The sequence below is a fragment of the Pleurodeles waltl genome, chromosome 12, assembly GCF_031143425.1.
Source record: "Pleurodeles waltl isolate 20211129_DDA chromosome 12, aPleWal1.hap1.20221129, whole genome shotgun sequence".
Taxonomy (NCBI): domain Eukaryota; kingdom Metazoa; phylum Chordata; class Amphibia; order Caudata; family Salamandridae; genus Pleurodeles; species Pleurodeles waltl.
Window position 1 is genome coordinate 702,376,366 of NC_090451.1, and position 13,435 is coordinate 702,389,800.

General features: G+C 46.3%; 1 protein-coding gene across 2 annotated transcripts in view; it reads right to left on the minus strand.

The window, feature by feature from the left end:
* Nucleotides 1-3,715: 3,715 nt before the first annotated feature.
* AGFG2 (ArfGAP with FG repeats 2) overlaps nucleotides 3,716-13,435 on the minus strand; it is a 259,436-nt gene continuing 249,716 nt past the window's right edge. For both annotated transcript variants that reach the window (XM_069215633.1, XM_069215632.1), the window contains one exon: nucleotides 3,716-5,611. In XM_069215633.1, coding sequence (XP_069071734.1) covers nucleotides 5,552-5,611 — 60 coding nt within the window. In that variant the 3' untranslated portion in view covers nucleotides 3,716-5,551. The remainder of the gene's footprint in view (nucleotides 5,612-13,435) is intronic.

Sequence of the window (13,435 nt, forward strand, 5' to 3'; positions counted from 1 at the left end):
ATACCTCCCAGGATACAGGTCGCATTAGTGGCTTTTAACGCCAGACTGCAGGACGAAAAAATCTTCTTCGGCTGCGCCTCTAGCTTTTTTGAGTCTCTGTCCCCAGGCACCATCGGGAAAGAACCAGGCGCTGATTTGGACGAACAGGAGGCCTGCACAACCAAGCTCTCCGGCGTAGGGTGCCTAGATAGGAAACCAGGATCAGTTGGAGCCGTCCGATACCTCCTGGCCACGGCTCTGTGAACTGCTGGGGAAGATGCCGGCTTCTTCCACACCTCTAAAACCGGATCCAGCAGAGCGTCATTAAAAGGTAATAGAGGCTCCGCCGCGGCTGAGGCCGGATGCAACACCTCTGTCAAAAGGTTTTGTTTCGCCTCCACCACCGGCAAAGGCAGGTCCAAAAAACTAGCTGCCTTCCGTACCACTGTATGAAAGGAAGCAGCTTCCTCGGTATATTCCCCCGGGGACGAAAGGTCCCACTCAGGGGAAGTGTCCAGCCCACTGGCCGACTCCAGTCCACGCAGCCCATCACCCGAGTCCTCTAGCTCTCCTTCCTCTAGGGCTCGTTGGTACTCCTGCTCCTCTAGTACCCGGAGAGCACGCCTCCTTGAATGCAGTCGTTGCTCAATCCGCGGAGTCGACAACACCTCCGCCGAAGTCGGAGATCGGCGCCGATCTTCCGAAGCCACCGACGCCGCATCCGGCGCCACAGGTAACTTCGGCGCCGACTGAAGAGCAGATGAAACGGATGGACCCACCGGAGTCACAGGCCGAAATCTCGACGTCGACGGGATGGAAATCCCTGGGGCCAATCCCTCCGAAGCCATCGGAGCGGCCACCGGCGCCGACACTGGCGCCGAGCCCACGTTCCCAAACGGGAGAAAGGGCATAAAGGGTGCCGGCCGAAGAGGCGCAGGATCACCCAAAGAAAAGGCCAAAGGCCCAGCCGGAGCACCCCCTGGAGCCATCTGTTGGAAGATGGCATACATCGCATTCAAGAATGCGGAACTATCGGCTCCAGGGGTGGGAAAAGCCGGATACTGGGGTGCCTGACTCGGAGGCGACCCCGACGCCGGCCTCGGCGTCTGCGCCGGAGAAAACACCTGAGGCTCCAATACCTCAATCACCGACGCCTGTCCAGGCGAAGTTGGAGACGTCGGAGAGAGCAACGGCGTCGAAGGATGCGGCGTCACCGTGGGGCTGACCTCCCATGTCCTCCGGCGCCGATCCGGAGACCTGGAACGAGCCTCCCTTGAATGACGCCGAGATTCTCTACGGCGCCGGGAGTCTCGATGACGCCGATGTCTTGGAGAAGACTTTTTCTTGTGATGCTTCTCCTTTGACTTGGCCATAAACAGCTTCGCCTCGCGTTCTTTAATGGCCTTCGGATTCATGTGCTGACACGAATCACAAGTCGAGACGTCGTGGTCGGAGCTCAAACACCAAAGGCAATCGGAATGAGGATCCGTCACCGACATCTTGCCTCCACACTCACGACAAGGCTTAAATCCAGACTTTCTCTGCGACATTATTTCCACAGAGAAAGAGTACGCAGCAAGATATACACTGTAACCGCAAGAGTAACAGTTGCTCCCTCGAAGATAACCGTTTCGAATGCACGGAAAAAAGGGAACTGACGTCCGCATGTCGTCGAGGACCTCTTATTGCCTGTATGACGTCAGACGGCGTCGCGTGCGAGACAGTGACGTCCTCGTCGACGTGCAGAGACTAGTAAGAAGATTTCCGTCGAATGCTGGCGCCATGGGAGTATTCATGAGGTGAGGAATCCACAGGTAGTTGTATCCATCAGAAGTATGAGTATGAAAAGAAGTCTTTTCTTTGATAATCTTCTTTGGCGTTGTAGAGGAATCAACACTCTCTTAAAAAGTTAATTTCCTCTTTAAAGGTGGTGGAGGTGATGTTATAAGCCGCCCTGTTCCTTGTTTAATTTGAAGTCGGCCCTGCCTAGCGTTCATAAGTTCTACAATTGGTTCTACCTGTGATGTAGGTGTTGTTATAGACTGACCAGTCACTGAAAGTCTTTTGTGATATTTTTGGTTCAAAGGTTTTTTAGGATGGAAAATTTTCGGTGCCGAAATATTAGCGGACTGTCGTCTCACAGTTTTTACTTTATTGGTGCCAAAATGGAGGTACTGGAGGACGATGCCAAAGATTTATCTTTATCTTTTTTTTGTGCCGAGCTGGTAAGGGAGGCATCCGAAAAGGTTTCTCAGCTCTGACCATAGTTGGGAGGAAGTAGCGGACATGTGACCTCTTTTGGGGTTGTTTTGTCTGATGGGAAAGGGAGCTTTTTTACTTACAGTTTGTGCTGGTTGCAATAGTTGACTCTTGATGTCAGACTGCACATCAGAGTCTGAATCCTGAACGGAGAAGACCCCTCTTGTTCTAAGTCTTCTTGTGCGTGCTCGTTGCAGAAATTGTCCTGTGTATCATCTGGATGTTGAGACGCCATTTCAATTCAACAAGCTCTTCGATTTCTAAGCATCTTCTTTGACCGAAAAGAAGGGCACGCTTCGCAGGTCTGGACGTTGTGGTCTGTTGAAAGACACAAATTACACACCTGACGATGGTCGTGTGTGGAAACTTTAAATGGCATTGAGGGCAAAATTGAAATGGAGTATGTTCCATTAGGACTGCATTGTTTGATAGTAAGTGGAAGAGGTAGGCCCGAAGAGGGCCTGAGAGGGCCTTCTGTTACCGTAAGTGTCGAGAAATTCTATTCTGAGTATATAAAAGGAACCGAAAGTTAAATTATTAAAGAATACGCGTTTGGAAACAATACCGACGATGATAGTAAGACGGAAAGATTACTGTTTTAGACAATTTGGAGCAGACACCTCTGAGCGAAACCCGACGGCGGAGAAAAAAAAATAACAAAAGGACTCGATGCCCATGTGCAGTATTTCCGAGAGGAGGAGTCACTCGATCCCGTGACTCAAAAACTTTGTTCGAACAAAAACAAGTTGTACTACTCCGAACCCAAACACTAGATGGCAAGCTTATGCACAGCATGTGTATCTACAGCTACACATCAAACATATAATTATTGTGAACTGGGTAGTTTTGAATAAAACAGGCAGCACAGACTCCAGGAAAAACAAATGTCTGCATCTGATATTGTCTTCTTAAGTGGCAATGGCTGATGGAGTCCATGAAACTGCATATATTATGGGGCTTCAAAATCCTCACCTCCACGGAGGAGATAAAAAGGCACTACACAAATACCCATAGAAATATTTTTGAAAACTGCTAAAATTCTAGTCTACAAAAGTGTGAAGCACAATGTAACAATCAAGAAAAAGGATGCAACTGCTACCCGCAAAATGACAGGTAGGGCTTGTAGGTTGTTCAGAATAGTTTCTGGTCCATCTGTGTTTAGCTGGCACAATTTCAGCAACTGCCACAAGGCCACACTACCTCTTCTATTGAAACTGGAGAATGCCTGACCTTGCATTAACTGCTTGAAGCCTTTGCTGCAGGGATGAAGATGTGAGCTGGGATGAAGTAGTGGGAGCATGAAGCTCCAGAGGCTTAAAGCAGTTAATGAGAAGACCTACAGTTCTTGTGGAGAGCATGTCATTTGACTACAGTAGCAACATGGTGTTGGATCATCTGGTGAATAAAAATAGATTTGCTGCTAATGTTACAGGTTACAGCAGTTCAAGTTATAACTTGATGAAGAAAACTAAATACATGTGATAAATAAAATGCTTTTATTTTGTATATAGACAACTTGGTGAAGTTTTGTGGGTACATTAGGTGGAAAAAACGATATCTGTGTAAATGTTCAGGACGTTCAAGAGTGTGACTAGCCCAGCTCGTATATGTAGACCACTGTTCAGAGTCTTTGGGTTGATTTAAAGAGCCCATGAACAGAACAATGTAGAATTAATCTTGCAGTAGTCAGGATGGTCAATTAGAACAGCACATGTACTGTCCTGAATAGTTTGAACTGACAGCTGAAGACAATCAAATCCAAGGCAAACAAAGACTTCAATCACACGGTCTTCAATTACAGCACAACCATCTTTCAAAGTCTCTGGTTTTACACACAGTAACCTTCCTCCTGTGTACAAAATACTTTTAGTGGTGCCATCCTGAGCTCTGTCATTTATAGCAGAGGTCTTTAGCATTTATCCAGAAAAGATGGTCTACAGCTATGAAAAGGTTTCTTTAACTTCATTGTGCCAACTCTCCCCACCTTCCTCTTTACTTGTCCTCTCTTTCTAACTTGCACATTGGTTTGCATGAGCCTTTTAACTCAAAACTTTCAGGACTTTGTTCCTAAGCATCAAATGTTTACATCTCCCTTTGCACAGCCTGGGTCCTTATACCGTCCCATAAATGATGCCCCCTTGCTGTATAAAGTATTTCATAAACCTTCTCTTTTAGCTCTCTGTGTAACTCATTTTTGCCTAGTTCTGACCTACCATCAACAAATTGATGTTTCTTGGGCAACATGGCAAGGCCACCAAAAACTCTGGTGTGATGTTTAACTATCAAAGAAAAAACAGATGTAGCTAATTAGTTACATAATAAATGACTGGAATTTAATTGGCAAAGGAATCTGCCAAACAACATAACTGTATAAATTAAATTTGTAATTACCAGGAGATAAGTAGACATACTGATGCGGATTTCCAAAAACTAAGGAACTGATTTTATTTTCATGCTACCTTTCATAGATATAATCCATACCATAATTTATGGATTTGACCAGAGTCTTTTCATAGGAACTTTGGATCTCAGAATGTTTAGTCCTCAACTGCTTTCTTCCTGCAAGATTCTGGTCTTCAAATAGAGATTCCACTGACTCTACCTACTGGGTACCTCAGTCCTTCCGAAATATACAGCACCTTAAGTGGCTAGAACAATCCAATATAGTCTCCTTTTATTTTGCTCTCTCCAATGGCAAGAGTAATGTGTCTCAGACATTAACTACAAACAAAATCCTCCCCCACACGTTTTCAGTCAAGCCTTCTCCAGTAGGAACATATTACATAAGAAGTCAGGACAATTCCTCTGGAGGTCCAAATAAAGTGAAATTAAGATCTGAAAAGCCATCTCTTCTGATTTAAAGGTTACTGGGTTACTTTTTAACAAGCAGGGGATCGGCATTCTTAATTAATCGTGCTTTCAATGAAGATGATGTCAACCCTACTTAATACCGGAAGTCAATAGCCCTTCATATATAATGAAAACCTTATGGTTGATAGATTTTGCAACTCTTTACCACTGAAATGCCATAATATTTCTTTCACAGTTCTCCCTCTTTAAAAAAAAAAACACAAAAAAGATTGCACTTGAACTCTCCAAACCTGCTTTGGTGTGTCTATGTTACATATGAAAATGTAAGCAAGTAGATCAATAGAAAGGCAATTTGTTTGCATTTTTCTTAACGACAATAGAAATATAGTTCAAACAAACTGCATTGCTTTAAATTTAAAGTTAATTCATTTTCAGTCCAGGTCCCTCCCTCCTCTCTGTAGAGGCAGGGGCTTTCATGACTCGACACTGGATTATCCAGCTGCTATAAAAAAGGGTTGGTGGTTGGTGGTCTGGATGCAAAAGGTCCTGATGGTGGTCCAGCCTACAGGAAGGAAAAAGACAAATGCGTCAGAATTTGGTATTTCCAGTCATTTCTGTTGTTTCCAAATAATCTCTTTCCAAGACGTGGCTATACATGTGCAAATTACAAGGCTACTACCATCTATTTGGCCTTGCAGCATACTCACAAATTAAGTGAGCAAGCTTGCCAGATGCGGCTACATCATACATCTCACAAATCAGACACAAAACATAAAAATGTTAAGTAGTAGAATACATAGATCTATGACAACAACTAATGTAGGGAACAAAGTCCTTAAAAAAAAAGAAGGGTATAGAATGCCCTAATATTGAGAGGGGGCATATTTCAATACCATAGCAGGAGCATCTTCTAGTACAACCAATGGAAAGGAAGCCTATAAATTAACTAGACTGTCTATGCTTTGAAGCTGGTGAGAACACATTTCATAAAAAGCAGCCATTGGATCTTTGCAAGCTGTACCAGAAATGATGGGAATTTGTCAAACACAAAGAGTGTTCTATGCATAATACAATTAAGGAGATAAAGGCAGGGAACTGAGGTGATGTACTTACCTTAAGATGTGAAAGAGAAGGAATACACATCTTACATTTCAGACAAATACAACTGTTCAGTAGTAGACTCTCGTCTTAGGTTTATGTTTTTTTTCTTCTGAATCACAGAATTGTTTTTCCACGTGAATACTTACGCCTTTTGTAGATTTTGAGAAATTTGTCTTAAAACCGTAACCCCGAGGTAGTGGGATCCTCCGCAATGGAAAATCTCCCTAGGTATGAGTGGGTGCATTTGTACTGGATTATTTTTCTCAACAGGGGTCACATGTTTCCTGGAGTGAAGCCTCTTCCTTTACACTAGTACAAAGTCTGATCCCTCCCCAAAGTTCCAAACCATCTGGAAATGTTTTATGAATCTTAGAACGTTTCAACTTTAGGGAAGAGTCCTCAAACCTTTGCAAGGCAATTGCCAGTCGCTGTTTCTATCTAACCGTTTAGAGCAATTACCCATGAGTAAAAGGCTAACCATATGACTCTCACCAGGCGGAGAATCTTTTTATGTCTACTAGAACTTCCAATTGCGAAGCTCTTTACAATAGTTGGTGAAACCTAGTAGTGAGACACAAGAATGATAAACAACCCCTAATCACTAAATGACACGTTCTGGCAGCAATCTGACACCCCAAAATGCAACTTGCACTGTCCCCTATAGATCCCAGTTGATCTAGGCAAGAATGGAGTCACGGACTCTGCAATGCCAAATTTCTCTATACCACCAGAAGGTATTTCAGTTTTTTTTTTTTTGTTAACCTAACACTACACAGAATGCAATCCATGAATCCAGATCACCTAAGAAAGAAAGAGCTTCACTTGTGATGAAAGACTATGAATTGACTCTCACTGGCTCAAGCAAAGTGTGCTTTCACTGGAACGTCTATTTCATTATTTGATTGTCAAAGGGCATGAGTTACATAAAACGCATTAGATTGGTTTCAACAAACTAGACACATCGCCCATTAAACCTGCTACTTTAAAGTTGCAACGCAAATATCTGATCTAATTAAGAGACAATAAAGACAAAGAACTAGATGTACACTTTTTATCTGCCCGATGACCAGATAAGAATCACAAATTTCTAACGATAGTCCAATACACACTTTTCCAGGAATGTCTTCCCTGTTACACAGCTCACTAAAAGAAAAGTGCCTATTCATTGAGGTATTGACCAAGAAAAAGCATCTGTGCAACTCTAGGCCTTTACCACCGCTCCTACATTAAGACACCCTGATCATACCGTCCTCTTTACATTAAAAACAAATGTCTTCTCATATGCTGCTGGGGCAATCTTGTCACATAGAAATCCCAGGACTTAAGAGTTCCACCCAGTGGCTTACCTTTCACACACTTCAAATGCAGCAGAACAACACCCCACTATTTATGACTGTGAATTGTTGCCCAATGAGGAAGCGTTTTGTCATTGGAGAGATTACATGGCAGGATCAGCTTTTCCCATCACGGTCTGGACTGATCGGAAGAATCTCAGGTATCTTAAATCAATACAGTGTATGAACCCCTGACATGCACATTAGTGTTTCTTCTTTTCACAATTCAAGGTTAATATATCCGGGGATTTAAGTGGGGATGGTTCCTCCGATTCTCAGACCCAGCAGTAATTAAACACAGACATCGAAACGGGTCCCTATCAGGTCCTATGCTTGTATCTTTATTTTTACATGCAAAAACACTGACCGTTTCCTGAACAATGACTGTAAAATCGACTGTGACAATTTGTCAGTGATGTAGTTCTGTTCAGATTTCACATGTTTTACTTAATCTTGCATCCTCTAAGATGATTAACTTTTTCCAAGATGATGTTTTGAGGGATTTCTTCATGCAGCATCTTACTCTTGCTTGTTGTCCTGCATGCGTACTGTGAGCTGTGGTACTCCTAAGGTGCCTGTGTAAGTTGAGGTTGTGGGTGTCTGCTTGCAACTGGCCACAGATCAGAGTTCTGAAGTTGAGGCTAAAGGCAATGAGAACTGGCCCAGAAAAAGCTTTGGTGGCCCAATCCAAATCAACACTTAAAGACGTATGCAAGCCTTTGTAATACCTATTTTGAGGCCAAGAACGAACCAGCCCTGGATGCAGACATCTATGGACTTCAATGAGAAACTCCCAGAGTCTAAGGGAATGGCAGTCCTCCTTGTGGTGACTGACTACTTCAGTAAGTCGTTTTATTTTATTCCATTAAGCAAGTTGCCCACTGCTCCTGGGCTTGCACTGTTTTCCCTATTGCAGACCTTTAGGTCACTTGACATGCTATCTCATGCAACACCAGTTTTTAGCGCTTACTCTTAGCAGAGTTAACTCCTGGCATTCCGCGTTGTATTACTCCCCATTTTACTGATTTTATGGTTTTCACACTCCCATTTGGAATGAACTCTTTGCCCCCTAAAAGAATGCCACCGTGCAGTCCCTGCTGCATAATCTTCACACAGCCCAGAAAAGGGTATTACAATAGCTTTGGTAAGAAAAGGGTGCTATATAAAATGTGAAGATCGCCAGCAACATCATTCAGGTATGCTGACCTATTCTGGATATCCTCCAAGGATCTACCCATCCCAGGATCCCCTCCCACGGTTAGTCCTCATTTTGTGGTTTCATTGAAAATAACAGTCAGTCGGTTCCACAGCCATCAGATCAGCGTTTACCTCCGACGCGTGTTATTTATTCACTGGTTCATGTCTCCTGGCTGAAAAAGGCTGATACATCAGCCACCACGCCAACAACCTGTCGCGGCTGATGGGTCCCTGAATATGAGAAGGAATTGCTGGACCCCAAGAAGTTTGGAGCCAGATACAGTATTTAGTAGCATGGAAGAGTACTGGGAGCTTTCAGAATGATCCTGGGAGCATGCTTTATTTATAAGAGCACCCACGTTAGTCGCAGCTTTTCATAAAAGGTTTCAGAAGAAAGCAAACGCACAAAGAATGAGGGGGGGGGAGATTTGGGGGGAGTGGCGGTAGTTGGAGGAGGTATTATCAGGATTGAGTCCTAGACTCGGTGTTCTCTAGAAGTCAGGCCTACAGAAAAGCATTTCTAGCTTAACATTGTTTTCCCAGGATTCTAACAACTTACAGCAGTGTCATAAACTTATACCGGCCTGGCCGCTCTGGAGACTGAGTAGATGGAAATTGGATGTTGGCTTCCGGGTTGTGAGAAGCAGCGCCAGTTACAAGGACAGCAAGCATGGAATGCTGTTTTTTCAACAGACGTTGTTGGGCTTTCTCCGCATCCAACTGAGTTTGCACCCGCTTAGCATAGTTAGCTCTACCCTAGCTTGTGCAGCTTCCTGTTGGCGGAGTTGAGCCGCCAGGAGTCTCCCACTTTTTCACCCTGTTCACAATGCCGCCCTTGAAGGCGTTGCAAAGCATATTCAGCCTGGAAGGTGTATAGTTCATTAAGGGCCATTTTTGCCTGCTCTAAGCGTCGGCGAGTTGGTAGCGGGTGTTTGTATACAACGGAGTGAAAGACACAATATTGTGTTCTAGTTCAAGTGGGCGAGTTTTTTTTTTGTCGGTTGGAGATCGCCGCATCTCTCATCATCTGCCCCCGTATTGTGGCTTTTGCGGCCACCAACAGTACCCTCTGGGAACAGAATGAACCCTGATTATCCTTTAAGTAAGTGGCAACATGCGTCCTGGGAAGTGTCATGGTTCGCGTCCCGGTGGGAGGAGGACCATGTTCACCGAGGGTAAAATCGGAGAGTGATCAGAAAGAGCGCATTCCAAAATCTGTACATCTCGGGCCTGCGCCACTACATTTTGCGACAAGAGGAAGTAGTCCAACCTCAATTGGGTGCTGTGTATCAGAGACAGGAAAGCATATTCTCGGTCTGCCGGGTGTGTAAGCCTCCAGAGGTCCACATGACCGTGATCAGAGAGCACATCTACCATGATTGCTCTGTCAGGATTGTTACCGGTGTCAATGGAGCCGGTCTTATCTAACACTGTGCCCCTAGCAAGGTTCCAGTCTCCCCCGATAAGGTAGCGTGAAGCCCAGATTTCTTCGAGTAGGCGAGTTAGACGTAGGAGGAAGGACCGTTTGAGACCCTTGGGTGCGTAAACAGATCCAACACATATCAATTGATTACCGATCTTTAGTTTGGCAAACGCATAACTCCCTTCTGGGTCAGACCATGATTTGACCACCTTTGCAAGAAGAATTTAACGCAAGAGGATCGCCACCCTGCACTTTCTGGGCATCCCGCCTCCTGGCAAATGTGAGGCAGGGCAACTATTGAAAATTGCTCTCACGGCACAATCTCAGCGTAATTTGCTAGATTCGACAGCACTGAGATGCGTCTCATGTAAGAGGGCTACAACGGCCTGTTTGGAGTATTAATAGGACAATACTTTTTTCCACTTCACATAGCGGATCACGCCATTGATGTTTCAGGAAAGGATCTGAAGCCGATGGGTAGGGGTGGTTGCCCTATTAGTCATGGCGACAGCGTGTGTCTGTGGCTAGCAGAGGAAAGAGAATGAAGAGAAAGATTGGAGGGAGGGGGCAAGTCGGAAAAGAGTGATGAGTGAGGGGGGAGTGGTGAGTATCAGTGAGGAGGGAAAAAAAAGATGGGGGAGATAAGTGTGCAAGTGTGGGGGTGGGGGGCTCTGGGTACTCTTCTGTAACGATCGTCAGGGAGGGAGTGAAATAGGATCTAAGGTATGGGAAATGAAAGCAAAGTAGTGGTGGGGGGGAGGAAGGGTGCGGGAAGTGATGGAACAGGAAGAGAAAAACAGAAAAGGAAGTGGATAGGATAGGAGGGGAGATGGAAGGCAGGGGGAGAAAGAGGGGAAAATGAAAAAGAAAACGAGGTGATGGGAGTGAGGAAGGCCTGTACTTAGTGGGGAGAGGATCCTTGGAAGTCCAGAACTGTCCGCTGCAGGTCCAAACCTGAGGCGATCATATGCCCGGGGAGGGTCCCAAGAGGAGGTGGGGGAAGGGGAGGGCACCAGGCAGGCAAGAGGAGGCAAGGAACAAGGACTCAACAGGGGAGTTGGAGAAGGAGGTCAAGTAGCAGAATGGGTGGGCCATGAGCCTACTAATTCTATTGTGACCATAAAGTGAAAGGGTGTCCGTGGGAGGAGGGAGATCTCGAGATGTCTATGTCTCCCTGTCTCATCATGGGGCATGGTGGAAGAGGGTAAGGGGGTGCCAGGCGACAGGCGAGGGAATGAAGGGTGAAGGGGGGACATGTATTAGAGCTGGCCGCGGTGGAGATAAGCTCTGTGGTAGGACTGGGAAGCAGGGAGAGGGTGCTGTTAGACTGCTGTGCTATGGAAGCGCATGAATAATATCAATTGCTGCAACCACAGTTCCTCACCTGTGGGATCTAGCTTAACTTGGATGGTGTGGATTACAGTACGATACAGTAACGTGATGAAAACCAAGCCCGTCCCTTCTAAGCACTGTGACTAACTTGTCTCAGGGAGGGAGGAAGCTGGTGGAGGGGGAAGGTGGGGGTGGAGGGGGAAGGTGGGGGAGGGAGGGTATTAAGAAGGGACAAGGTGTGGGGTGTTCAAAAGGCAATATGGTAATATGGCAAAAGAGCAAGATAGCAAGCAGCTAGAATGGGCCCAGTACATGAACAGTCAAACAATGAAACAATAAAACAACGAGCCGGGGAACAGCTCTGCGGGTCCAAGAGTGCATACAACTGCAAACACACATAGTCAGATGACTGGGTGCTTGCCTCCCAGCTGGGGCCAAGCGTAGTACTCACGAACCCTCTGTGGCTCTCTGCGTTTGCCAGATTCAGGATACCCCCAACTGTTCAAGTGGAGGTGGGGCTGGGTTTCAATGGAGAACGAGATTTGTCCGCCTGTCTGTCTGCTGGGTGTAATGCGCCACTGTTAGGAGGGCTTTGCCTCTTTCATCATGGGGCCTCGGAAGTTTGGCAGGATCTCTGCCTCTTTGATGAGTCTCTCTGCCAACGAGGGGCTGTACTTCTGATGAAATGAGCAGTAGGAGTGCATCTGAGGAGCCAGTAGTCGCGTCAGTGGGCAGAGTCTTAGGAGTCAGGTACATAGACATGAGCGACAGGTCGACTAGGTAAAGTCGTAGGTCTTCCAGGGATGGAGAAGTCTTTAGACTGTCCGTTTTCAGTAACCCACATTCGAGCCGTTTCAAAGAGTCCATATTTCACCTCCATTTGGCGTAGGCGAGGCCGGAGCGAGAAGAATGCATTGCGGCGTTCGTTTGTCTCTTGAGAAATCAACCGCTATGTGAATCTCGTAGCCATCGGCTTGGAACGGACCCCGGGGGGAGGGGGAGGGGGGGTGGTGGTATTGAAGGAGATGCCCGTTAGGGTAAGGGGGGTCTCTTAAAGGAAAGCCTGGGTATCCGTCCCTTCGATGTGCTCCGGGAAGCCAAAGAAACTTACATTGTCGCTACAGCTCCTGTCTTCCAAGTCGATGAGCTTGCTGCGGAGGAAGAGAAGTTCCCGGTCCGGGACGGTGTTGAGATGGTCTTCAATTTCGATTACACGCTGTTCCAGGTCAGACATTCTCGATTGAAAGCCTGCAATATCCAAGCGTATGGATTTAGTTTCTGCCGCCAGTGTGGATATGGAGGAGTCCATGCCCTCCCACCGTTGTGATTTCTTGAAGTATGCGGTCCATGGTAGTGCCTTGCTCTGGGGATTCAGTAGCAATGAGCGAGTTTGTCGGTTGGGATTCTCGGAGCAAGGTCGGCGGGCAGGAGTGGTGGAGGGCTTCAGAGATGAGAAGCTGTCTCGCTGGCTTGCAGGAGGGTTTATCACTGGACTTTCCAGTGGTCATCACGGGACCGTGTTTCCTTAGTCTATAAAGTAGCAGTATTGGATTAGGTAAGTCCTGTGCTCATTCGTTATGTTGTGCAGGAGACACATAGCACGTTATGCACGACGGAAGGCGTTCTTCATCAGACAGAGGGGAGAAGGTGTCCGTACCCTCTCTGTACTTCACTGAGTAGGGTTACAAGGGTCCACCGACTAGCAATCTCTGTGCTCATATGAAGTCCGTTCCTACCCCTGCTGTCTCATGCAACTATGTAGGTGGTCCCCCAGTGGATCACCCGCTTCCCACATCCTGTCGCTGCAGTTGATGTGGGTAAAGAAGGGGCGAAGAAGAGTAGGCAAGCTTCCGTCTCCCAGCACGTCACCAGGTCAGGCCTCTTTGCCACTGTATGCAAACCTCCACTAGGCCATAGGTTCCACAAGGTGTTTGAAGGCGCTGCAGCATTTACCACTTAATGATGGGCACCCCCGAAACAGGAGTTGCGAACGAGGATA